The 27,939-nt window shown below is 36.3% G+C and overlaps 1 protein-coding gene across 4 annotated transcripts; it reads right to left on the reverse strand.

The window, feature by feature from the left end:
* Window positions 1-768: 768 nt before the first annotated feature.
* Window positions 769-27,809, reverse strand: TCEA1 (transcription elongation factor A1). 4 transcript variants are annotated; one of them, XM_015618176.3, is made up of 10 exons: window positions 23,660-23,893; window positions 21,911-21,973; window positions 17,525-17,630; window positions 9,686-9,773; window positions 8,510-8,658; window positions 6,628-6,684; window positions 5,622-5,776; window positions 4,114-4,260; window positions 3,128-3,199; window positions 769-2,059 (listed from the first exon to the last, which is right to left on the reverse strand). In XM_015618176.3, the coding sequence occupies exons 1-10, from the start codon at window positions 23,780-23,782 to the stop codon at window positions 2,051-2,053; spliced, it is 969 nt and encodes a 322-aa protein (XP_015473662.1). In that variant the 5' UTR covers window positions 23,783-23,893; the 3' UTR covers window positions 769-2,050. The 4 variants fall into 4 exon arrangements, with proteins under 4 accessions (XP_015473662.1, XP_015473664.1, XP_015473663.1 ...); XM_015618178.3 differs by lacking the exon at window positions 23,660-23,893 and adding an exon at window positions 27,667-27,809 and having other exon boundaries at window positions 1,753-2,059; window positions 8,510-8,655; XM_015618177.3 differs by having other exon boundaries at window positions 1,753-2,059; window positions 8,510-8,655; window positions 23,660-23,906.
* Between the last annotated feature and the right edge of the window lie 130 nt (window positions 27,810-27,939).

Below are 27,939 nucleotides of genomic sequence, written 5' to 3' on the forward strand. Positions count from 1 at the left end.
TCACAGAAAGTGCTACCACAGTTCTGGTTCTTTTAGTAAAGTCCAGATATAATCTGGTGACTATAGAAAGACAATTACTAAATTTTTTCAAAAGGTATTTCTTTTCTAAGTGTCACAATCAGACACAAAGATTAAAGGACACACAGTGTGAGGAAGGTTATGCAAACCAACCAGTGCCTGCCCTGTATATATAAGCTGTGAAAAGCTGTGCAAATTTAGGTCTACTTGGCATCCAATTTGCTGTCATTTTTAACACAATTTTTTGGACTTGTTCTTTTAGAAAGATTCCCAAACAAAACACTCTAATTGATAGTAAACCAATCTGTAATTGGTTTGTTGTCCTCAACAACTTGAAAAAAAAATTTTTTTTGTAACTTCTATAACTCTTAGGAAGCAATCCTGCCAATAGACCTACACACAGACTAAAAATTAACCCATGCTGTTAGCAGAAAAAAATGTTTTCTAAAGGGCATTAGTATAAGTTGAGTTAAAGTGTTTATATATTAAAAGCTATGCAAGAAATTTTAAATGGTAAGCAATTTTCTGCCTAAAAAAATAGTTGATAACAAAGCTTCTTCTATTTTAATAATTTTTTTTCCCTTCAGCAGAAAAGCCACGCTTTCTTGCATAAGCTGACTGGAAAAGGTTGCTGTATAAAGTACTAACCAAACACTTCTTGTCTCTCAAAGTTCAGGTGTCATCATACTACTTCCAACTCATTTGTTATAGTTGCCACCATCACATAAAAAACATTCAACATAGAAAAACTTGTTTTTCCTTTACATTCAAGGAATTTATTCACCAGGAGCTGTGCATACTCTTCCCATTCCCTTATGAATAATTTATACAGTGCCAAAAAAGATCACCTCAGCCCCAAACTCCAACAAATTAAGTAATATAAAATCAGATATAATGAAAGAATTTAATCTTTTCTAAAGATTTTGACATGTTTTCCCTTGAAAACACATTTGCAAATATTTCTAAACATACACCGTTAAAAAGCAGACTCTAAAAAAGCAGCATTTATATTCTCATATGGAAAAGATCATAACTTTTATAATTTATTCCCACTTGAAGGTCTATGATTGACACTGGATACCCTACATCTCAGAAATAATTTCATGAACAAAATCAATGCCATTTAAATGAAGGGAGTATAGTATAACCTCCCCAGTCAGTTTAATGTAATTAATTGGTTAGCTGGTGTTATTAGGATAGCCTACAACACAATGCCTTTGCTTATTTACAAAGTCTAAACCCAAGTTGGTTGTCAAGCACATTAAACAAGACTGAACACTCAAATCAGATTTAACCACTATTTTAAGACATTCTTAGAAATAATGCCTTACTGATAGAATGTAAAATACATGCTTTGGGCAATAAAATATATTGCATTGATCAAAGCTGGTTACATAAACAAGCTTAGCCAACCACTGCAAAAGAGGTCATCATATCCACTAATAAATATCCAAACCCCATGACTGCAAATTTAGTCCTAGTCCAGAAAGAGCACAAACAAACTGGAGAGTTAATTAATTGTGTTTTAGTTAACAGCTGAGTTTAATGTTATGATGAACTTATATACCTTTCTACTTGCAAAGCAAAGTGAACAGAGCAGAGAGAAACAAATTTCATTCTAACAACTGAGCAAATGTGGAGAGGCAAAATACACACAGGAGGAGCGTGTATATTTCAGACCACAAAAAATACAGTACATTACTCACACAGTTAGAAAAAAACAAGACAGTTACAAAATGTTTAACTGGTAAAAGTTTAATGTCAACTTACTTATAAAAATGAAAAAATATTTTAAAATTCACCATACAATTGAGCAACCTGGCCCTACTGACTACCAGCTATAGGAAGGCATTAGAGGAAATCATGGTTGTGTCAAAACAAAGGCTAACTTGAGGCATGTATGCTGTTTTGAAATAAAAGAAAAACCAAAAAACCCTCTCATTTGCAGGAAGCTAGATGCTTAGCCTAATTTTTAAAGCTAATTACAAAATCCTCGTTCATACTGGTCCAGATGTCTTGACAACTTCTTCTTCTAACAGAACTGTCAAAAGAAAAGAATTTTTTATGAGATCTTCATACAGCTTAGTTCTAAATCTTTGCAAGAGGAAAGAGAAATACAACATCATATTTAGGATATGGAAATTACTAATTAAAGCATTTTCTTATATTTTAACCATTCCTTCAGGCATCTGTATACAGACACTGCTGCAACTGCCACCTTACTAAAGGTTTTAAGGACAAACGTACTTTTGCAGGTAGTGCAAGCAATTCCATCAAACAATTACTAAGCTTTATATATTATTTAGGTATCTCAGAGCACATATCTGAACAATATTCAGCAATAAGCTATGTAAACCAAGATGCATAAAATATTTTTTATGTGGCAGTCTTAATGTATACTGTGGCATGGACCTACAGAGCTGCAGTGTTCTTAACATAGAAAAATAAGAGAATGAGGTTATCATGCTTCCTATGGTATGCAATCACACCTTAACCTGTAAATTTTACAGGCCTTCAAGTAAACAAGTGTTTCTCCATTTTATTCAACTACCAGTGTTTCTTAGAAACTTTGTAAATTTCTGTTTCCCAAACTTGAAAAAATATTCAATTAAGTTATCACTGCCCTACACTTATCCTGCACAGGAATACAACAGCAGTCATCTCTCTGTTTTTATTGCTGCTTCTTTTCAGAATAGCAAAAAAACAGAGAAAACAGTAACAACAAAAGGTCTAAAAAAGGCCTTTTACACTCACCAAAGCAGAGATTAAAACCAGTTAAAAGAACTTTGGGTAAAGAAAGCAAAAACACAGTGATTAGCTTGTCACCATGTCATATGGCAAAGCAGTATTGTAACTAAATGTTGTAAGGACTAAGTCCTGACTTCTCCCCTCTTTTGGCACCAACCTACTTGAGAGATCTCACACCTTCAGTGAAAAATACATTTCTAATTTAAAGGTATTTTTCAATCTCTACTTGCAATATCACTAATGGGTTAAGAAGTAACTAAAAGTGAACAGAAAATGGTTTGTCACATTTACTGTAAACCCAAATTAACCACAGAGGCTGGCTGCCTGCTATCAAATATGCAGAGCAGTCTAACAGTCTTACCTTCCATCTGTTTCCACATTCATTACAGACAACAAACGTTGTCATGGGTTCATCAGCACTGCGGGTTTGAACCTTTGGCAAAGGCAAGAGCAGGAGCGGAAAAGGAAAATTAGTATCTTCAATTTCTGTTAGTGTGTGTTCAATGTAACTGTTTAAATCAAAGTTTAGCATTAAGGAAACAAATTTGCATAAAAATACAAGTTAACTTTATGTATCAACTGAAACTGGGCTTTTTGCCTCCCTATGAAGCCATTATAAACTCGGATTTTGAGATATTTAGTAGCAGTAAAATACCAATTCCTGCACTGAAACTGTGCGCATATTTCTAGGAGCAGATTCTGCACAAAAAGTACAATGTCCAGTACACCTTCACATACATTTACTGATGCAAAGGCTTAAAAGTCTCATGACTGAAAAAAGCTTGCTATTTAAAGCATTTGATAAATATAAAATAAGAATGCAGCTGATCCTATGATGAAAATCACACTCCCTGAAGCACTGTTAAACAAATTAAAGCACCCTTTCTGTGGCTGTAGGAATGACTGTAAATCAGGGTCTAGTGTTGGTCAAATGCCACATTAAATATATACAAAAAATATATATCTGTATCTATGTATATATAATTTTCTGCTATTTAGTCCCTCTGTAAAAATAAGCTTATGCACATTAAAAACAGTATCTCTCCTCCACATAAAACCCTTATCAATATGATGTATTAAGAAGAGTTAGCAAAAATTCAGCACTGCAAAGAAAGTCAAGTTTTAATCTATACAGATACTCGGCTTCGATCTACATAAAATTTTTGGCAAATAAATACAACAAACTTGTTTTACATAAGCACAACTAAGTAGATCCAGCTATCTTCACATTTTGTAATTTGTCAGCATTTCATTAAAAGTTCATTTTGCAATACCGATTTTTTCTCTATCTTTATACAGGACTTAAGGTTTGAAAAAGGGAAACTAGGAGTCTGAATAATCACGCACCTGGGTGTATGTACAGTTCTTCTTTTTGCACTTGCCACATGTAAACAGATCAGTTTGGGTACCTCCTGTTTTAGCCATCTGGTGCTCTCTGATGGCTTCTTTGGTCAGATTTTTGCGCATTTCTTTCAGCTCATCACTTGCCATTTCCTATAAAGGACAAAGAGCATACAGAGTTTACTAGAGAGTTTTAGCTTTAAAACAAGCTACCACAGTGCGAGCCAATACAATTTTTTATTTAGAATCCATGAACAACAACTCTGTTGAAGAGCAATGTAATTCTACACATTTTTAATTTTACAAGACTTAAGCTGGGATATTTCACAGCACAGAAGCTACAAGAAGTTAAAAATGTTCTCATTTTTAACACAGATAGGGAAAAAAAAAGTACAACATCAAACATCTAGAAATATTTCTATGTAAATACACTTCTGAAGTTCAGAAACTTAAGCGAGGCAAGATAGAGGACTTAAAAGTTCTCCAAAGAGGCAAAAAAGATTCTCTCCCTAGGTCAGATCCTTGGATAATTATCTCATTGACCTACATAACATTTATTATAGAAAAAAAATTACATTATTTTGACTACTTCCATATTTGTACTGATAAATACAGTACAGCCATAATTTAGCATATGTCACCAGAAATCATATAAACTTAGTTTCTAAACACTAACCAAATAGTTCAGAATCACCCATTTTATTTTTCTCTTAAAATAGTCTTAGCGCACAAGATCCCCAGAAGGTCTAGCAATCAAGTGTGCACAGCAAAACCAATTTGTTACATTTTTCTTCAATACAATTTTATTCACCATCCCATGTAGGTGTGGAATGAAAATCTTGTATCAATGCTTCACTTCAGAAGTAATCTTAACACTAAGGGGGTTTTAGCCATTGACATTTTAATCCAAAACACTAATCAATGCACTGGACAAGACAAAACATGTTTGTGCATATGTACATAAACATGTAGAACAAAGAAAATGAAAATACATACTGAAGGTAAAACTTGCTTTTTTTACACATTCTTTCACCAGCCTCTGTTTGCCCTAACCTTTATGTGAAACTATAGTTAATAAAAAAGCCAACCAACAAAAAAAAAAACCCACCACAACTTTGTTTTGGAATAAAGTTAGTCATGATTTGCAATAGCTGACCATAATAATTCCCCTCAGTCTCCAAGACACTCCTTTATACCTCATGTGAAGGGGCAGAACCTAACACACAGAAGCAGAACTACAGAACTGAAACAAGATGTTAACAAGATGTGTCTTCATTTTCCTCTCCCATAAAATCTATTTCTTCATTTGACTTTCCAGATCTATTTTGACTTGTAAAGACAATTTCATGGCCTCTACCCCAACACAGCCCTGTAATTCAGATTCTGCAAGCCAGAAAAAATCCACAGTCTTTCAGAACTACGGGCAGCTTACACAAATTACTTTTGTGGCTAATAAACACAGGCCAGGATGTAAGACCAAGAGGGAAATAGTTCAAGACCTGTGCTTTACTTACCTCTGCTGTCATTTTGGCAAACTTGTCAGGAGGAATGTTTCCACATAATACATTTTTCCTTAGGTTAGGGTTCTTTGCATCCTTGAGATTCGCTATCCTACTTCGTACCCTATTTTTGTATTTCATATCAGTGTTTTTTAATTCTTGAAAAATAGGTGCTTTAGAATTAAGGAACAAAACATGGATAAGTAAAATAGAGCAAAACATTAACAAGTAAAACAGAGAACTAGAAAAGATTCATTTTGGGGGCAAGTTCTAAATCAGTGTACTCCTCCACTGTCCATCAAGTTCTCCCCCCACCCCAACCAACAGCTACCTTCCTGTTCAATACAGCAGAATTCACAACCTTCTGAAGCCTAATCATAGTTTAGCACAGGCTCAGTGAAATATGAATTTTTGGGCAGTAAGACCTCAACTGTAACAGTGAAAAGTCACCCATAAGTTTATATCCAGTTTATTGACCTCATCTGAGAATTAATTCAATTCTGAACCAAATATTCAAACAATGGCAGCTCACTAACACTTTTTTCTTTTGTTAAAAAAAGAAGCGCAGATCTCTGTTCTGGAACTGTTCAAACACACCACTCTTTTTAAAACTGCAAATCCATTTAGAAATAAACATGTAGAAAATGAAATAAAGACACTAGAAAATGATTAAGACTGTTAACAAGAAAAGATTTTTAAACAGTGTAGAAGAGCCCAGCATTTTATGTAAGAATGCTTCAGTAAGATATAATATTGCTGCTACAAGGAAAACATATTGAGCCGAAAAGAACCCACTCACACTCACCTACATGCATTCCTACATATTTTAAGGCAAATCATTTAGGTTGGGCTGGTTTTTCAAACACTAAATTTATGTACTGATGTGTTGAACACAGTGCCATTTTTGTTTCATATGAAATACAAAAACATTCAATATACAGATCAAGTTAATTAATTTGAAAATTACTGTTTTTTAAAAACAGTCCTGCTGTAGAGCACACAATAATACAACAAAGGATATCTTCTTCAATCTGAGAACCCAGCTCTTCTTCATCAGCACCAATAGCAATGTAATCATCTGAGGAAAACAAATGATAAAATATTAGCAACCTGACACTCTGTGTTCTATATACCTGAGATCCCTATAGTTCCAGAACTCTGAAACTCAGCAGATTATAAAACACTTTTTTATATATGTAATTTTAATTTACTGTGTACTTAAACTTCCAAAATTTATTACTTGAAAGAACACAAATAAGTGAAAGAAGCAGAACAGAAGTTTAAGAGCTAAAAACACTTAAAAACCAAAAAACATCTGACACCTAATTGTAAACACAAATAGAAACAAAAAACATTGCTATACAGAAAAATCTAAAATATTCCAAAAGGGTTGGCATTTCTCCCATCTCCACAGCCTGTGCACAGAACAGGCTATTATAACAGGGAAACATTTTATATTGTGTTTAATCAATTGTTTTAGTCCACACAATACAAGAATAAGCAAATAAATGTTTTGCACGCATGGAAGAGAAAGATTTCATTAGAAACATAGTAATTAAATAACAAACAATCTTATTAGATTTTTTTTAACTGCAAAGCAGAGACGTGTCATAAAACATGCAAATTAGAAGAAATAGACCACAGCAGTCTTGAAGGCAATACAACACTTCAACTAAAATGTCTCAAGATAACTGTTTACTGTTTCTGACCAAAACACTTCCTCACAGAGAAATCTACCTTTCCAAGACAGATTAAGAACAAATTACATACAAAGTTTGCCTCCTCGTTTCAGTATGGGTGTATCTTAGTGAGTAATCCAAATATCATTTGTCCTTTGATCTCATACCAAAGGCCATAAAATAAAAAAATAACCTTATTTTGATATGGAACATCAGTTTATATGTGCTGCAAAAAGCAACATTGCAAAAAAGTATTCTGGAAAACTATCTAAAATGAAGACTATACAGAATTATGAATACTAAGATGTTATGATACTAAGACGTGACTGCTCCTGAAAGAAGTCTATGAACTATATATCCAGATGACCACAAATTCATGGTCTTTAGTCAGCTGTGCTTATTGTCTATACCTGAATTTATATGAATTAAAAGAAAGAATAAAGGAGTGAAGAGAGTAAACACAGATGATTCAGAAGTCTAGTTACAGTGGGCCAAGTTACACTTAGATATGAACAGAGAAACAGGAGCTGGGTCATAATTTTGATAAAGAGAAAAATGCACCAGAAAAAAAAATCAGGTAATTCTGAAAAGTCTAGCTTTCAATTTGCTCCTTATCTAGCAAATCATTCAATTTGTCGGTTTAAAGACACCCAAGCATACATGAGAGATAAAAAGAAAAAACCCCAAACAGTCAAGGAATTTACAGATACCCAAAAAGGCATTGAGGTTAAGAGCAATGCAAGACTCTCTTAATGCATCTTGCTGAAATGTCAAGAACAAATCAAAATAGATAGGCAGCCTTCAAAAACTAAAATCTGAAGGTTCCCAGGACCTCTGGGGTAAGAAAGGCAGTCTTGTATATAGCCACACTCTCTCAGTCAAAAAGACAGACAAAAAAAATAGCAGCCTCTACAAAAGATTTAAATGAAGAATTAAGGAGGCAATAACACTCCTGAAAAGAAGATCCCCTATTGGCAAGGTATCAGATGAACTGAGACACAAAATGTCCTGAATTAGCAGCAACAAAAATGCATTTTGAAACATTCCCATGCTGTCACAGTTACTCACTACTTGCAGCTTGGGTGAACTGGTTTATGGGTCTACACACAAATGGACACAAACAGGGGTTAGTCTACCCTACAGAGCAGGAGAACAAGTAGAGTGGGAAAGACAAAAACAGTGAAGGAAATAGTTAAACTTGAAAAGATAGTCTACAAAGCTCACCTCCTGTTCTGAGAGCTGCAGAGAGCATTTCTCTACATTTCACTCTTACAGAGTCTGAAGTGCTTGGTGCCCGGGGAAAAGAAGGGATGAAAGAATTTGAGGGAGCACTACCCTCCTCCTTCCTGCTGCTGGAATTGCTACTTGAACTGCTAAAGAAAGGCAAAATGAAAACCAATATTAATGTTTTTTTCCCCTTCTTCAAATAACTTTGTTTCTGGGCAAAATACGGGTCTTTTGCTACATCCATTTGATGGCATTCGAAAATAAGAACACAGGGCACCTTTTTAAAGTTATTTATAGCTCTAGAGTCAATACAATTTTTAAAGTGTCTTTAGACTATTCACTAGGGTATTCCACACAATAGAGACATAGCAGGTATTTCATTCCATTATGTGGCACATAAGCTTTAATTCTTAGTTCTTTACATTAACATGAAAGCTTTTTTCCTCCCACGGAACTTTACTTTATAAAACAGTGACGATACATCACACCAACATTCACTCTGCAGCAAATGCCTTGCATTCAATCTGCTTACTGTATTGAAGGGGTGCCATGGTCACAGCCCCTTCCCCCCCCTCAATTTATGTAGTTTTGCAAACTGTAAACCAAGTTTTCAGCTTCCATCTGGACATACAGTTAGAGGTTAAGCTTCAATTTTAAAATGGCTGCTGAACAGAGATCACTAAACTCAAAAATGTATAGAAGAAATGGGCTTGCAAATACTCTTTTGTAAATGTTCTTCATCTCCTGCAGTGGCATTAATGTAGGCTTTTTTTCTGGTAACATATTTTGTGTTTACCAAAAAAAGTGCAATGTTTATTAAACATAAAAGCTAACATACAGAAGAAGCATATGCAATTACCACAAAGCAGAGGCTGAAAGTCGTTTTACAGTTCTCAAAGCTGGGTGCTAGTACTGAGAGAGGACAGAGTATTTGACAGACCCAACAGATGGAATAAACAATAAACTTGTCTGGCCATATCTTGACCTATGTCTTTTTTTTTCATGTCAACAGTAGCACAGTTTATTTCCCCAACAACACACTGTTTCTTGTACAGCTCTGCCTTTCAGAAAATAATATGGCAGCTGTCTGTAATATGACAAATTTGGACCAAACAGTTTAATGTCAATTTAAACTGAGTGAGATTATTTGCACAGCCAATAAGAATTAAGCACCTTTCTTCTCTGGCTTCAGGGCTGTTTTGTGAGGAAGATGCAGGCTCCTTTTTCTTTTCTTCAGAATCTTTATCAGTTGAAGGTCCATCTGGAAATACAAAACATGAGAAACTCTCTTCTACCCAGAAATAGTAACTGATTTAAAGCAGCGGTAAAATATCATGATTTCTCCTGAACCACTTGGAAATGCTATCAGCTCCCACTCTCTGCTTTGACCTTCTCTTGCAGTACAGCCTTCCACTTCCCAACACCCTCCCAACGCAGGAAATGGAAAACATGACAACACTTCAGCATCCTTCGAGTCAAGTCCAGCATCTGCTTAAACTGGCAGTGAAAACATGATGGAAACACAGACTTCCATGATTTATTTTTTCCAGCACTCCTGCATTAGGTAGACAGTAACTTCCTAGGTATTGCATCAAGTCTCTGGAATTTGTCTTCCATGCTTTATATACTTAAGTTCCTACTACATACATGCCATTCTTTTTAATTATATTGTGTAAGACACCATTGCTGGCAAAATATAAAGTAATTTTCATATTTTTGAATGAGTTTTCCAGACACACAGACAGTATTTTCTGTGATAGCACTTAAATTATTTGCCTCAGTATTTAAATATATTTGAATCTGCAATTCCCATAAAGGTTATATTTCACTACAATTTTGTAACGAATAAAGACAAAATTCTTCATGGAAAAGAGCAATCACAACATTTAACTCCAGCACAGCAAGAATGCATACACCCTTCTATTGTAAAGAGGATTTCAGAGTGGCTAAATTGAGTGCCTGCTTTGATTTGTTCTCTAGAAAGGCTGGCTCTCTGCTGCCTACAGAGAAAACCTAGTGAGATTGGCATCACTGAGTGACAGATTTCGTGAATTCCTCTTTCTGAGCCCTTATAAAGCTGCTATTACACTTCTAAATTTGTAGACTGTATTATTGGAATAAGAATATATTACAAACTTTAAAATTAATTAAAAGCAGAACAAGAAAAGGAGGGAAATCTGTTAAGGCTCAGTCTTGCCAACAAAGATGTCCTGAACTAATCATGTAAATCCTCGTTTAAGCATCTATAAGCATCCTTACTTCCAGAGGAACCCCGTACCTGTGCTTCTCAGAGGAACTTGGTTGTACGTAACACACAAATTTGGGTCTCCTCAAACACTGAGCTTTTAATTTTTATAGAGTAAAAAATAACTGCACTGGCTTTCTTTTTATAGGAACAATAAACTGAATGTAATTTTGATCCTTTCCTTAACCTGTGAGTTAAGGAATTTATCTAATCAAATATCACTTTATTAAAAAAAAAAAATCATAAAAAGAGAGTAGAGACAGCACCACTGGATCAGACCAGGTACCAATCTACTATTCTTTCTCCAGCTGCACCTATAAAGAGATACACACAAAATAGAACAGGAACCAGAAAAGCACAAGATACTTCTCCAGAGTATTCCCCCAGCCTTCAAGAGCTCACCCATTGTTTGCAATGTTGTATTCAATCCTTGATGAATTTTGTTTAAGAAAAGGAAGATAATTAAACACAGATGATGCACTCAGGCTGACTGTCTTTAATAAGCTGAAGATGTTATTTAAAGAATTCCTAATAAAGATACCAATTTAATAAAATAATTTAACTAAGAAAGCAAACAAGACTATAAACCCAATGGATCACATGAGTTCTCTGCTATGACAACTAAAGTGCACTAAGAGAAAGAAAACAACTCCCATTTTTAACATGCATACTCACTCTCTCTATGGCAACAACTGATTACATGATATAATCTTTAGAGATGCTCCAAATATGCACGCAATCTCATTTTACTTCATAATGTTTTAAATACATGCTCATTTCTGTCAGAGGCTTTAAGACAAACCAGTAGATCAAACAGGTATTTTGGGGTACAGCTCACGTCTGCAAAGCAGGACCTCTGCTTCAGCCCCTTTACCTACACTTTTTTTTCTGGCACACAAGCTGTCAAATTCAGGTCTGACCTGTGTATCTCCTGTTTATTAAGCAGCATACACACCACAGTGGTATAGCTGGCACACAGATCTCTTTTATCAAACACTTCCATTTAGCCCAGCACCATTTCACCACGGACAGGCACCTGCCAACACCTGCCAATACCCCAATAGCTTCTTTCCCTTATGGAGGGCAGGGTATACACAAAGCACACTGATAAAAGCACAGCTCCTCCTATAGCTGCAGAGCAGTCAATGCAAGGATGTCTCAAACCAAGGCTTGAGCAGCTGAGACTGGACATCTTCACCATGTGTATGTCTTCAAAATGACAGCTTCTTTAATCACTTAAGAGTTTATAGATATTTTTGCTTAATCTAGTTTCAGAATGCTGAAAATAAAGTTAATATTATCCTAAGTGCTTAAGTTGCTCTTATGGATCATAAATTGGAAAGCACTAGAAAAGATGCTTTCCATCTTTAAACTCACCTATCTTGTTTTATTGAAATACTGTATTGACAAAAGAACAGAGTGCAATTAACAGCCTGCTAGGCAGCATTTCATCTGTCCTCTGGGGAAAGAAAAATTATCCTTGACAAATTAAAAAGTCCCTACTAATTAGCTTATTTTACATTCAATGACCAGACTCTAATAGAAAGGAAGAAAGGGGAACTATGAACAACCATATAAATTCTAACAAAGTAAGGTGGAAAAAAACGGTCCTTCTGTGAAATGCCTTTAAAAATTCCAATGTGATTCACCTCAGGAAGTCTACAGAACATTATAAATATTTATATAATATAAACTACAAGTTGTGCAGTTCCTTTTTGCACCCCATACAGCTATTCAAACTTACTAATTTGTGCTTCAGAAACAAATGGAAACTGTCACCAATTTTAGGACTGAAAATTGTAACTTCGCGGTTTTAGCTACAGCATCTTCAGGTGGCCATTAAAAAAACTCAAAGCTTTGTTTTTTTATAAGAGAAGCTAATTTATATTAACACTTCTTCTTTAAAATACAAAGAACATTGTAGTAACAAGAACAGACCATAAGCCACTGGAATAAGACATTCAAAGTTTAACAGCTGCTCTGCAGTTTCTACCTGGACTTGCAATTAATTTGAAAGATACCTGAAGCTTCTCCAATGAAAAATTTCTCCAGGGTCAAATAAGACAAAACAGTAGTTTGGGCTATTGAACAAAAAATTTTAATGCAGTAAGATACAGCCAGATAACATAATTTATCTGAATGTTAGAGGCCATTAATAGCTTTCTCCTAAATTTTTCTAACTGTATTATAAGCCAACACTAGACATTTGCTAGTAATAAGAAAAAATAAAAAAATATAAAGATGCAATATTATTAATTTATAAATCTAATCTCAAATTAAGAAAAATATTAAAGTAAAAAATTTTTCCAGAAACGTTAATGAAAGGTGGCTAGTTATTACCTGGAAGCACATGAAAATTTAATTTAACGGGATACTGTGCGTTGCCTACTCAGGAATCACCACCAGGACTTGGAAAGTTTCCTGAGTATTTGGTTTAAATAAGTTAAAGAGAAAAGAGAACAGGTATCAAATTACACAGTTATTAATTTAACAATTACCTTCACATTCATTAATTATTTAGGCTTCATTTTCCAGACTCTGACCAAATAATCTTGAGATGCACAAGCAGCTACACTTGTCAGCAATTCCTCTACAAGATGTACTAAGACATGAAGGTAAGTTCATTAAAGTTTCTTTTCAGTAGTAGCACTGGGAGGAGGAATATATAAAAATCTGTATATAAACAACCAAATTATGAACTGTTTGCTATTTTTAAAGATTTTTTTATCATCAGTGACAAAAGACCATGATACACGGACTTATTCACTATATGTGTTTTACTCTTAAATAGTATAATGCATTGTGTATTGTTATCTCTCTGCTGATTAGCTTAACAAATCAAGACCTATTAACAGTACATGAACAGTTCCAAATATACACTTGACAGGAGGTGATTTCTACAGCTCATACCAGATATGAAAATGAAACTACTGAAATTGTTTTTGCACTTGATTCTGCTTGATATCTTACAAAGACATGTACTCTTCTTATCAATTTATTATCAAATTATTTACAAATAATATTTGTAAATGCTATTACACTCTAATTTAAGAACTTGCTTTGCCAGGAACATTTTTTTTGGCAAAGCCAGTAAGTTGAGATGTCCTTGAACAACTTCACTTATGACAGCACTAACATACCTGTAAGATAGTCCTAGACTGCACCTGCTGGCTCCAGGAGAATCAAATCCAAGTTTGAAATAACAAAGGATTTTGTGAGCAAAGTAGTATTAGTAAAATACTTCTGTGATGCCTGATTAGCATTATTAACAAATAAACACTGTTTTAAAATAAAATTACTCAGGCATGTCCTTCTTTGAAATAGGCATTTCAAAATGTTTGTGGCCTTACGTTTAGTTTTCAATACTGGCAACAGATGCTCACTTAGTGTTAAGAATATTGTGCTGTCATTCTGCATTTTTAGTTCAGTAAATAAAGTTACTATATAAAGTTTACTTAGAGGATGAAAGTTTACTTAGAGGTCTGGACATTCTTTTTCACTGTATACTCTTCAGTTCAGCACGTAATTATTTATTATGAGCGTTATATTCCTTAAGGGATTCTTGTTGCTTTTCTAACACAAAAAACACTCCTCACAACCTAAATGAGTGTGCACAGATTAATTATCTGCACAGCATACTCTGTATACTCAGCTACTTGGCAAAACAATTATTTGTAAATCCAAAGTTATAACTGAGCAGCATTTTATTTGGAGAGCTGAATTTAGCTCCTTATGCAAATTGTGACCATCTCTGCTGTGTAGTTTAACTTTCAGAAAGTATCTGAAAGGGACCTTGCAATGTGGCTTCAGACAATGGTCACAAGCCCCCTGCTGCACAGCTTCCAGCCTCTCCAGTAAAACATTGGTAACCTGGGAAGGCCCGAGTCAAGCCACAAAGATCTGGTGATTCACAACTGACTTTGATTTGTTCTCATGTTTCCCATGCATTCCTAAAGACTAAAATTTGATAGCATTGAACTGAAACATTACATGCAGCCTGAACAGTCAACAATTCTTGCCTAAATTCAAAATGTCATTTATAAAAATAACTCACAAAGACTTCAGAGCTCTGAGTACAATGCTTGGTACGATTAACAGCTGTCCGCTTCTGCTGCCATCTTTGCTCCATACCATTTTACATGCACTATAAACAGCATAATCGAAACTGATTTCTCAAGCAGCCCAACATTTCGTATTCTTCCAAGAAAGTCAAAACTAATGATAAAACAGAATAAGAGTACTTTGTAAGATTCCCACCCATACTTATACCCTATCTTTCACAGTTATGAAACTTTATGTTCTAATGAGTTACTGAGCAGCGATAAAGAGGCAGAACATTTACTTTACTATGCCTTATTATCGGATCTACATTACAGCCACAGAAAATTTATCTACCTAAGTTTTGAATGTAAGCAGTGCTATATTTTCAGGATTAACTTGACTTTATATAGTAAGTGTATTACCACAACTCTACTAGAGCTAGCACAATAATTTACACACAACAATATGTTCTGTAACAAAAATTAGCACATGAACGAAGGTCACATACCCACTGCCTCAAGAAGTATTCAGTTCTGATAAATAACAAATATTTATTATTTGCTTTCCAGCTCCTTACATGTTTGACATCACCTCATGCAAAAAGCCTTAGGTAGTCTCCCAGCTGTGTTAAAACAATCTGATTATAGCAAGCTAGGAGAGGAGAAGGTCCACCTTGCCCCAGCTGTTTGCTACTTCTACAGTCCCTGTGCAGGAAACAGTAACTGCAAACAGGTTGGACCAAAAAGTGATAGTTGAAATTTAAGCCAGAAGGAATGAAAAAAAACAATTGGTTTTTAAGTGGTCAGTTCCCAGCTCTGGTCTTCTGGATAGCCACTCCAGGATTAGTTGTAACACAAGAGGGAGCAAAGAGGCTCCTGTGCAGAAGGGAAGTCAGGACTGCCCAGATAGACCTGCCATGACCTTCTGGCACCACATTCTCACTCAGACTTCTACAGCATGGAAACCCTCCAGGAAGGAGTTACACTCCCCCTGTGTCAAAATGTTTGAACACTCAAACACCAGTAAACTTTACATAATAACATATTAATACAATTTTGACTGACTTAAGGTACTCAAGTGTTAAATAAACAAGACAATTATTTTTAGTTTCTCAGCAAACAAATGGCAAATTGTTTAGTCAAAGGACAGTGATAACCAGGCAGATCTCCCACTCCCCAAAGAGAGCAGCATCTAAGCACACTCCCCATAAGAATTCTGTTGGAAATGAGAGTATCTCCTCTGCTATGTTGTCTAAGTTAAGTTGCAGTATTAAAATTTTGAACTTCCAAGAAAAAAAATAAATAACTCTCACCAAATGTTGACAGGGTTTTGTTTTTAAAACTTAGACTAATAAATTTTAATAACTTGAGAGCTGTATCACTCAGTCTAGCAGCTACTTTTAGAAGTCTTTAAAGTAACTGACGCTAATATGCAAGTAAATTAGTCTACTTACATACCTTACCACTTTTACATACTGATATAATAAAGCCGGACTTCTACATTTAAATTTGAAAATAGAAAGTTTATTATTTTCACTGTTTACCAGTGAATTCTGATTAGATCCTACACTAAGATCCTGATAGGCATTTATTTTTGCTATAAAGGTCATTATGAATTTAAAGGTATTTTACCAGCATGTCTAGTATCATCTAATTTTAACTACTAAAACTAACATTATTACTAGGTAGGTTAAAAGTTTTTAATGTAGCTTAAAAAGGTTTGCCACAGAGGCTGTTGTTTCTTACAAGAGCATCAAAGTTTAAAGTTCTGACAAATTATCCACAGACAGAGTATTTTCTATGTCATTTACATGACAGTAATAATTTATCTGATAAAACACTTCACAGTTGGTAAAAATGAAGCTGAGTTCAAATGGTAGGGGACTCACACTCTCCTGGTATTTGGCATATTTTTCCAGATAGAATGGTAAATACCTAAATCATAATGTAAAGTGTTTTCTATTTTAAAATTTTAGCTTCAAAAATCTTAATTTACCTAAACTTACATACAAAGAAACAAAACAGAGTGCACCACAGTGCACGAACAAAAATATCTGAATGCATTTTGAGATTTAGGTGTTTTCATACATATTAAGTACTACCAAATACCCTTGAATAAAATCCTAACAGAAAGGTTTTAAGTGTATTAATTATTTTAAGGGAAATTACACAAAAGGTGTTAGGTCACTAATTAGTAAGCTGTTTAAAATTATGAAGGTTTTATAAAGTGCAGCTCTGTTTCTCTCTACCTGTAAGTAGAAATTTCAACATAATTTTTACTGTTTTTTTTTTTTTCTTCACAAATCACTTCATAACCAAACTTCAAAGCCTCCACATTCTCACATGAGATTTAACACCAGTTCTTCAGAGTACTTGTTGTATTTGACAAGGACAATAATCAAGAAGAGGTCTGTTAATGCCTAGTGCTGCAGTACAGTCACTCCAGCTCAACTTCAGGTAATGAGACTTCAGAATGAATCATGTCAGAGAATCTGATTTCCTACTGCCTGCCAGCCCAAATAAAATCCATTAACTGTTTCTCTGCACACACTCTCTTGGTAATGGCCTGGTGACAGTCAAAGAGTAAAAAAACCAACTTCACCAGTGCAGGAAGTTTGACCATTCACATAAAAACACAAATACGTATAAAGCAAGGCAGGATCGATGATGAGCACCAAAGCTACACAGTTAAAACATGCAGGAGCAGGGACATTTCTGTTGCCATACCTAACAGCTTCTTCCAAGACTTGATAAGAGATTTTGCTAAAGACGTAACCTCTTCATCTGTGCTTTGCTTGCGTATTGCATTCACTGACATTCCAATTCTGGTAGACTGCAAAAGAAATAGAAATGTACATTATCACAAGTGACATGAAGACAATTTAACAAATAAGCATATATAAATTTGTACTTTGACATTAACTATTACAGTATCTTTTTTCTTCTGTGGTGTGTTTGTTTCCTTTTTTCTTGTGATTATCAGGACAAAATACTGTAAGCCTTTATAAAAATTATTTTAATAACATGGACATTTTAAAAATATTACTGTCTGTCTTCAGCACAAAAGTTTGGGGATGGGTGGACAGTGATGGTGGACACAAGGGTTAAGAACTGTATTTATATTTTGGCATTATAAGAAGCTTGCTAACTTCTTCACTGACATCATACTCTTAGAATTCCCATTTAGTGGCTGTGGAAAAAGCTGTAATACCAGCTGGGAGAAAGCACGTTTTAGGTACCTAAAAATTTTGGTGACACTGAGATTCTTTAGAATCCTTAGCACAGAGAGTTCTGACTTTAGATAGAAGCAGAACTCTGTGTTTCAGATTTTAAAGAATGAGCTAACCTATCAGAAAAGGCCAAGACAAGCTTTAAGTCTTTGCCGCTACTGCCACCTACAGAGTGATTATGAGAGTTACAATTCATGCCTTTCAAGACTCAAAAAATGAGGACATAAATTAAGTGCAAGAGTAACATTTTAGAAGTTTTATGGCTAATGTGTTCATGTATCAAGGAGAAAATTTCCACCCTTCTAGCTTCACAATAGGAGAAAAGCATTTAACAATACAAAGGATTTTATTATCTTTTTGTATTTTGACTGAGAACTAAACATTTTTATTTGTTGTTAAGATACTCAGTTTTGTTGCATTACCATTTACAGAACTCAGTAAATATAAATTACTCAATTTTGCAATAGATCATCATAAGCTTCCTTCTTCTTAAAAGGAAAATTTAAATCTTTGTAGCTTGCTAAAAATGGAAATTACTTCTTACAACCCAAACAACACTTTCTGAGACACCATGGATGTGCTAATTGACTGGAAACATACTTAAATAATCCGTAGCTATTTCAGCCAAGGAAACACATCAAATAACCTCAGGCCTGAGCATCAGGTCTAAACACATATTTTGGATTAAAGAAAACAGATGGTTACTCACCTGAAACTAAAGTGTTCCATGATGGACTCTGTTCACTCACATTAATGGTACTGGCCATTTCTCTTGATATTTTGAATACTTAAAGTTCAACATTACTTTCAGACAATAAAGAATAACATGTCCTTGAAAATCCATAAAATACCACATCTAGATGTAAAAAATGTATCTACCAAAAAACCCAACCTTCAATTAATACCTGGGCACAATGACAGCCTATGCTCATCAGCAAAGGGAAAACACACAAACTTACAGACTTACTTAGCTAAGTAAAATCCAAAAAACTCAAGTAAAACTCAAAACTAACTAGAGAAATTTCTTCTTCTTCTGATCACACGAGACAGTTTATGGGAACTGTCTGAACTGCCAGCTTTCTTAAAGCAGTACATAAAAACAACTCATTTGTTTGCTTTTATAGAGCACTGGATCAAGACTTCAACTTCCTACCTGAAGATAGGAAGTAATGATCTACTAATTTATCTGCCTGCTAACTGGCACAGGTAGTCACAAAAGATCAGTGCTATATTCTCAAAATTACTATGTTTCAGTGGCAAATCAGCTGACAGAATTTGAAGTTCCCTTAGTCTTCCCGTCTGTAGAGCTGTTCCTGTGATTGCCATTTTGAAGTGAAAAACTCCAGTATTTTCATTCTTCCCCACTTTAAATTCTAGATCACTTTTCATCTGCTTTCAGAGTAAAGACAATCAAAGACAGCATAAGACAGCTATTTTCACCCTGAAGCATTGAAACTGTGGCCAGCAGCCCTCAGTAGGTGCAAATAGCACTGAGCATAAGTAATCTATGACTGAACCCAAAGCAGAGCACACGGTGGCAACAGGTGTTCTCTAAACCAGAAAAAAAGCAAAAGTGTAAGGAACACAGCTGGGGAGGAAGAGCAACCACTGAAGCAAGCAGAGGTGCTACCAACTTTATATTCTAAGTGCATGAGGGTAGAGAGTTGGTGAGCACTTGGACCAAAGCAGAGCCAAACCAACCACAGGAGAATAACCATCTCTGGGTTCCTAGGTCTCCACAGCTTGCTTGCCAGTGAACCAGCCTGAAGCCATTAACAAGGGCTGCATATCACAGCCTAGCTCTGCACATGTGTGTGTAATTTCCTGTAAAACCTGTTTGTTAAAATAAAGCCTGACTGTCTCACTGTTTAGCTGTGCACTAACCACAATTAGCACCAGGGACACAATGCCCCTAATGCCATCAAGCTGCTAAACAGATTTGCAAGTCAGACCACCAGATAAATTGTGTGAGGAAGCCTACTGGCTCACTGCCTAGCTGAGCAAGGATCAGCTTGCTTACATAAAACTCATCAGATGTAACACAGTGGTATTATTGCCTGTAATCACTTCAGCTTTCTGTGAAAAAACACGTGGCAAGAAAAACAAAAGTCACCAGCACAAGCCCAGACTACTAATATGCACCTTCCTATTGCACATACCTGTAAAACTCGTCAGAGGACCTCATCATTTCAGGCTGCAGTAGCAGTGGTATTACACAGGAATAACAGCTAGCAGGGCTTTTCTTGATGTAGCCAGCTTTCAAAACTTCTTAAAAATGGGTATGGAAGTATGCTTTTCATTTATGTTCTGCATTTCATCAATTCAAACACATTTCTCAGAAGTCTTGATCTACACAGAGGAAGATAGTGCCTCCACTAACTCATGATCATCACCCTTCTTGACAGTGGCACACTAATGATGCACAGCCAGAGCAATGAGTAAGATTACTTTGCATTTCAACTCTTACTCCAAGTCCACCACTGCTTCAAAAAAAAAAGTAAATTTGAGTCCAAATATGTTGCTAAATCCAAGCTTATGCAGTGGAACTGTTTTGAATACAGCAATGGATATTTATGAAAAGATTCCTAACTAAGATAGAGTCAATGCACTTTGCAAGAGTATCCCAGAGTACTTGAATTTCCAGAGCACTTGAAGAGAGATTTTTAATTCCAAAGGCAGAGGAACATCATTATATTTAAGCAAAATATAATTTGCATTAAGACTTGCAAAAAGAAACTCCAAAGAATCAGGTTAACCAGAGGGGTTTCCTTGGTTTTGCTCTTGTTTTGTGTGGGGTATTTTTTCTGTGGGGCTTTGAGTTTGTTTTCTTTTTAAAGAAGAAGATTGAACATAGGGGACAAAGTATCAGGAGTTGTACTAGCATTCATGCATAAAAGTTCCTGTTGTCTGTCAGAAATAGTATCAGTAATAACTTACTAAATACATTCTGCAAGTATATGGGACACATGAATCAAAAATGTCATTGCTTCTGACACCTTTAAAATTTGAACTTTATAGCTAATTCTTTATCTGTGACCATTACCTGCCCCTTAGAAAAAAGTTTTTGGTCTCCTCCCATTTAAATGGCTACTACAGCAAATCAGGTCTCAGATTTAACTCTTGACATTTTAAAATTTGCACAGATAGGAAATTTCTGGCTAGTCTGGAACAAAAGTTGCTCACTGATGAATTACAGGACAAGCTCTAAAACTTGACATGTAAGGAAAAGTTGACCAAGTTTATTTTTTGAAAGAATTTAAAAATAATATATGAAATATTGTTAAAGATGTAAATCTAAACAACATTAGTGAGAGCATCTGTGCAACTGGGAGAGATTGTGCCCCTCCATCTCCAGCCCAGGAGAGTAAAAGAGGAATATACTTTAAGAAATACATTCCTCAGAGTGATGGAGGGGCGATGTGGAGTGTGTGTCAAATAAAACTTGCCTAAAAGGTATCAACTATGTTTCTCCTCACTTACAAGGCAAAACCAGAACTAACTACATAAGAAAAGATGTTTTCAGCTGTAATCAGGTGCATTCTTCTTCAGGAGGAAGGAAACATTTTAACTCTAACACATTTGTGTTAGAGTTAAAATGTAAGATTCTGTGTCTGGTAAATTTGTAAACAGCTCTTCTCCTTTGTCCATGACAAAATTCACTACTCTCAATCAGAAAAATAAGCTTTAAGAGTTTTCTACTGGAAAAGACCACTTATAATAAGTGTCCTAAATCAGGTGAAGTGAGACTAGATTACCACCGATACTTCCAAGAACTTTGGACCTAGGAATCTACTTTAAAAGTGTAACCTTCTTTCAAATCTGCTGGCTCCACCTTCATTACAGGGTTAACATTTGCAACATAACAACAATGAGAAAATCATACCTGTAGTAATTCAAGGGTCATGGGAATATTCTTAAGCTCCTTCAATAGATCAAGAGCTCCAGCCTAAAAAAAAGAAAGAAAATAAAAAAGTTAACTTAGCAATCAGGAACTTCAAATACATTATCAACAATAAAATCTGCCTTCAGGGTCACACACTGGGTTCAAAACACCAGTTCTCAATTTAGCCACAGAACATAAAAAAGAAATGTTCCACTTCACACACTCCAAACATTAACAGGCCTTAACTTGGAAATCAAAGTATTCACTCAAAGACTAGGGGAGTTTTACCCCATGTAACTCAAATGACAGTCAAAGCATTCTGTCAATTACTATTTAACCCACACATCTTCAAGGGTGCTTCACTTAACAGCGTCAGATATAATCCAAACAACAGCAGCAATCTTCAGTTCAGAACAACCACATCAGTTTTAGCATAAGAACTTGGAATTGAGAAGCTCTGCACAGCCCATCAATAGTGCACATATATATATATATAGAACATACACAGACATCATCCTTAACTGTATTTGTGGTGATGTAGTAAAGCCACACGTTGTGGGTTTTTCTTTTTTCCCTGCTAAGACTGTTAGGAAAGGTACTAATTAATTCTGTGTAAGCAACTTTCTAGATAGATGATTCAAGTTCAGAGATTGTACTATTAGATGCTATAAAAGTCTATACCCAGCTAATCTAACAATTCATTCCTTAGCAATACAGGCCTTACTTTAAAAAAGTTTGCATAAATGTGAGCTCTGTAATTCTCTTTAACCTCTCCAACCCTGATGATTTATGAACTCTACTTCAGCAAAGCTCTGCACCATTCACTGCTGACTGCACACGTGGTTTGTCAGCCTACACAAACCTCCCAAAGGCTGAGATGATTTGGCTGTTATTCAAGTGCACGTGGTGCTGAACCTGGAAGCTATAAACAGAAGGGAGGCAACAACTACCTGTGCATCCAAGAGGCCATTCGTTTCACTCAGGCTTAGCTCATTACCTTTTCTTTTTTTTTTCTTTTTAATTCATGAGGTTTAGAAATAAATCCCACAAAATTTCCATTTGCAAATCTGTGGAATTTGATTCACTTTTCTTACCTCTCAACTCATCCTGTGTTATTTTGCATTTTTCTTGCTTTTGAATTCTCCCTAATCAAATTCTAATATAACACCTGTTGCAAGGAAACTTAAAATATTCTGCTACGTCTGCAGTCTTACACCTTTATCACTAAAGATAAAATACCATCAGGAGGTTGAGAAAGATGGAAGTGGAACTTCAGTGTCACATCCAAAAACCCTCAGCTTTGGACACCTTCAAATGTCTGCTACAACCCTTGTCTTTCAAACACTTCTGACCCAAAGAAGCCTCCAAACCCAAACATTTCACCAAATACCACTTACACAAATTCAATTAACATATAAAGCTAAAGTTTTACTATTTTCCCGTGACAGCAAAAGCCTCATTTAACTTTTATTCATGATATACAAAACTTCTCTAGTTCTAACCACAGAATTTTAGTAGCAATGACGCAAGACTGAGAAATGTCTTCAGGTGCTAAATTGAGTTGGCATACTAAACCATCTTTCTCTCAACAACCATAAGCATGGCTTCTTCTGTGCAAACACAGATCTAATAAAGTTAATTATTTTCACTGCTACAAAACAAAATCAAATTCAAGAAAATTTTCTTAGCCAAAACTAATGACAAAAGTCAATGTGCCATTTTGAAAAATATAATCCGATTAAGACTTACCTCCAAACCAATTAAATTATTAACACACTGTACACAGCATGCAATTTCAAAATAAACACAGCTTACTGTTGTCTGCAAATTCAGTGAAAGTAATACTGTAATGCAAAGTAACACTCTCTTCATCTCATCTTAGAAATACAGTTTAGTCAAACTTTCTTTGACTGTTATATCCTTCCAAACTGCACATGTGAAAACAAGTTATTCCCCAAGTAAATGTTTTCCAATACTAGCAACTTGATACACAGCAGGTTAACAAACCATGCAATAATTAAAAAGAAAACCAAAAAAAAAACCCAGAAAGCAAACAAAAACACAAAAAAAATCCCACAAACAAGAACAAAAAAAACCCCCAAAAAACAAAAAAAAAACCAAACCCACAAACAAAAATCAAAAACAAAAAAGCCAAACTCAACAAAAAAATCCAAGTTAACAGATGTTACCTACATTTTATGCTGGTTTCTGTATCAAAGTACCAAAATTGATAATGCACTAATCCTTTCTAAGCCTTCACTTCTCTAAACATACTGTGCACCAAGAATTAGATGCTTTAAAGTTAAATTTAAATTTGCTTTAAACTCATACCAACGGAACAGTTTTTCATAATCACTTTTCTTAGCATAAAGTCAAAAGCTGTCTGTATCCCAAAACTAGTGTGGAAGTTGCATAGTATAACTTGTAATTACTTTTCTCCCAATGTAAGACTTCTGTGTTCAAAAAAAACCACAACCATTAAGACCATTATTATAAAACTTCTTTTAAAGGCATTTCTATAATTTTATAGAAAATGAAAGGCAATGTCCCATTCTCCTAGGCTAGCTGACTTTCAATTTACCATGTCACTTAAATTAATCAAAGTAATTTTCATACAGATCCAGTAGATTACTCCTCTCAGCTTCTTTCAGCTGGTAAGATCACAACAGCACAGAATGGTATTCTATAGTCATATTTTAAACCTGAGCTTCAGGCAATAGAAAATGGAGTACATTTTTGAAGACAGCAGAGATATCCAGTTATAATTCTGTTCTATTTGAAGGAGTATACATTTAATAACAGACTATTTTATTTTCTTCTCTAAACTTACTCAAGCATTCTTGATTTCTTTAATCCATGGGTGCAGCCTTAGTTTTCATACCTATTCATTACAGCAGCTTAATGAAAGAAAGGTGTACTTACATACAACAGAAGCTCAAAGGAAGGCACTACAGGTTTTAATCCAATCACAGTTCTGAAGGAGGAGTAGTATCTATTTCAATTTGAAGCAACAGCAGAAATACGTATCGCACAGTACATTAAATACTAAATCATATTATTTCCTCCTTCAAAACAAAAGAACTACATATATCATTTCACTAACATAGTTATGAAATATGCACAGCTACAATTAAATTCTTAGTCAAGGCAAATCACCAAGAGTCTGACTCAGAGTGTCTGCATGGCCTGTCCTTTTAACTCATCAAAAGAAATGCCACAGAGTGCTGTGCCACAAGCCAGAGTCACCTTTGTATGAGAGATCAAACATTTCTTGTCATCTGACTCTTGACAGCTTCAGTATGAGCAAGTATCAAAGCTTTTTTTTCTTTCTTTTATTATTAATGCATCTCATCAAAACATTCTCATTCAAAGACACCGACCACTGCTCCTGATGAGTAAAAATGGAGAAAGGAACACAAGAGGATGTCAAGAGCATCATTATTCAGTGGGTACTTGTGTAAGAATGCATTTCTCAATTCTTCTTCATCCTTGTGAGACAATAAAATACCTCTTCATACAGAGTACCTTAATAATTTTGCTAAAGTTAGCATTTTAACTGCAGGGCAAAATTAAGTAGCAAAACACTTTGTGCAATTAAAGAAATACCTTGTAAATGACAAAGACTAGTAAGAAAACACAGAGACATTTCCTGGTTTGAATGCTAACGTACAGTGTCTCCTCTGACACAGCTAAGGGTTTTTATCATGCTACACACACATGCTTTGGAACTGTCACATCTCCACTCTTGGCCACAGTGGCACTTCACTGAGAAAACATCAACCCAACAATGGAGCCACTTGTGAGGAGTAAGGAGCTGGAATGAAGGAGCTCTGTTTCAACACAGTACAAAAGCCCAACGCCTTTGATGCTCCCACATTCTCACTCCTCTGATACAAAAGAAAATGAAGGTCCAGCTCTGGCTCCATCCAGGCACAGCCTGGCCCAGCTGTGCTTGCTGTGTTCAGCCACATCAAGACCTACGCTGACCCCAAGGAAGTCACTACACCGCTCCCCAGAGCTTGGAAAGTTAATTATGTTACACATACTAGTGTGAATACGTGTTCCCATATGCTGTTAGAAATTCTATCCAAACTCCTAAGCCTCTCAGATCACAGAGAAGTGATGGTGGCTCTGTGGTCACCTGCAGCATCCCTGGTATGGCTACTCCCCAGGACCAACATCATTCTCATACTACCTGAGAGCTATTGTTTTGTTCCTGTTATCAGAAGTTTTCCAAATAATATTAGGCTGGTTGCCCTTTATCATGCTCATGATCATGATATTTAAGCATTTCAGTCAGTAAGTTCTCACCCTTTCAACACTTTGTATGAAAGAGCCACTACTTCAGTTTTAGAGAAAGTGAAACAACAAATGTTTTTGTGCTTAAACACATGAAGAATACAAATAAAAACAAAGAGGGGAAAATAATGGAATTGATAAATGCCAGTCATAAAATATTCTTTCCTCTAGACAAGGGTCTTGCCATCACAATGTATCATTTGAGAGTCCAAATATATCAGAGCTAAACCATGACATATTATGCAGCCTCAGAGATTGAAACATGGGCATGTGTGCACTTATAATGAATTTTTTGTATTCTGAACAAATCTCATTGGTTTAATACGAGTATTTCTATAAACATGCAAATACTATTAATAATGCTCTTTATACTGTCTAGTATTAAGCAATAACAAAACTACTCCTATAAAATGGAATTCCACACTGTTGAGTTCTGAACTATTACTGATACTAAGCTTTTAATGCAATGTCAGAACACGCAGAAAAAAACCCCTTAGCTTTATATATATAATGGTACCTTGCAGGAAGAACAACAACCACATATACAAGCAAAAATTTCCAGAGAATAACAATGTGCCCACCCGATAAAGAAGTAGTAAACAGAGTTTACAACCTACTTATATGCTATTTAATGTATAACCATGATCAGTTATCTGGCTGTTGCTCTACACTCCGATTTTACTTACTTTGATGTGTTTGTAGGCAAGGTACAAACACCATATGTTATCTGAGTTCTGCACGAAGGGCATGCATGGCAATAACACTTGAGTTAAGACAACTGAATCCTATCTAATTATATTCTTCCTCCGTTCTGAGGCACAAGTTATTCTCCAGATTAATAAATACAATTAGAAGTGTTGCAGGTTAAAGACAAAAACAAACAAACAAAAAAAAAAAAAAAACAGACACAAGGCTCACATTCCTCATCTGTTTGTGAAGTTTACCCACTCAACTCCGGCCCTGCCGCAGCTGGGTTTGGGCTCATCACTCCTTTCTTAGCTTTTACATCCCACCAAAAACTCCAGCCTTCAGACCTAAAGGCGACAAGCCCCCAGCACAGGGGGCCATCTCCGCAGGCGTTCTCCTCGGGGTGACAGCTTTTCCCCCGCGCAAGGCCAACACCGCGGTTTCAGCCAGCAGGAAACGGAGAGCGCAGCCGCTCCCAGCCAGGGCCGCTGCCCGGGCGGGAATCTTCTCTCGGCCGAAGGCGCTCCCGCCGAGGAGCAGAACCGGCTGCCGGCCCCCCTCCTCTGGCGGGGCCGGGGCGAGGCGCCGCAGCCCCGCGGGGCGGCGAGGGAAGCGCCGAGGTCGCCGGGCAGCGCGGGGAAACGCGGCGGCGGGAAGGGACAGGCCCCGCGCCCGCGGGAAGGAGGGAGCGCGGGGCCGGCCGGGGCCGCGCCGGGGCCCGCGGCACCGCCGCCAATCCGCCTCCCGCCCCGTCCCGTCCCGGCGCTCACCGCGTTCTTCTTCTGCACCATCTTGTCCATCTTCTTGGCGATGCGGATGATCTCGTCCTCCGTGGCCATGGCGGCGGCGGCCCGGGCGGCGCCAGGCAGCGCGGATCGAGCGCCGGCCGCGGGAGCCAGGCAGCGCTGCCGCTCGCCGAGAGCAGGGGCGGGGCTGCGGCCGCTCGCGCGCCGCGCTCCCCCCAAAACAGCCCCAAACCCAGCAAAAGCACAGCGAGATGTCTGACCTCTGCCTACCTTCTCTGGGCACTGCGCCAAGCCTGA

This window comes from Parus major, chromosome 2 (genome assembly GCF_001522545.3).
Source record: "Parus major isolate Abel chromosome 2, Parus_major1.1, whole genome shotgun sequence".
NCBI classification, from domain to species: domain Eukaryota; kingdom Metazoa; phylum Chordata; class Aves; order Passeriformes; family Paridae; genus Parus; species Parus major.

Excerpts from the sequence above, each read along its gene's own strand:
- TCEA1 (XM_015618175.3), bottom strand. The coding sequence starts at position 27,735 with ATGGCCACGGAGGACGAGATCATCCGCATCGCCAAGAAGATGGACAAG. Across the intron at positions 17,631-21,910 it reads TGACCCTTGAATTACTACAG|TCTACCAGAATTGGAATGTC; the intron begins GTATGATTTTCT and ends TTTCTTTTGCAG. Across the intron at positions 9,774-17,524 it reads GTCTTGGAAGAAGCTGTTAG|ATGGACCTTCAACTGATAAA; the intron begins GTATGGCAACAG and ends TTGTATTTCCAG.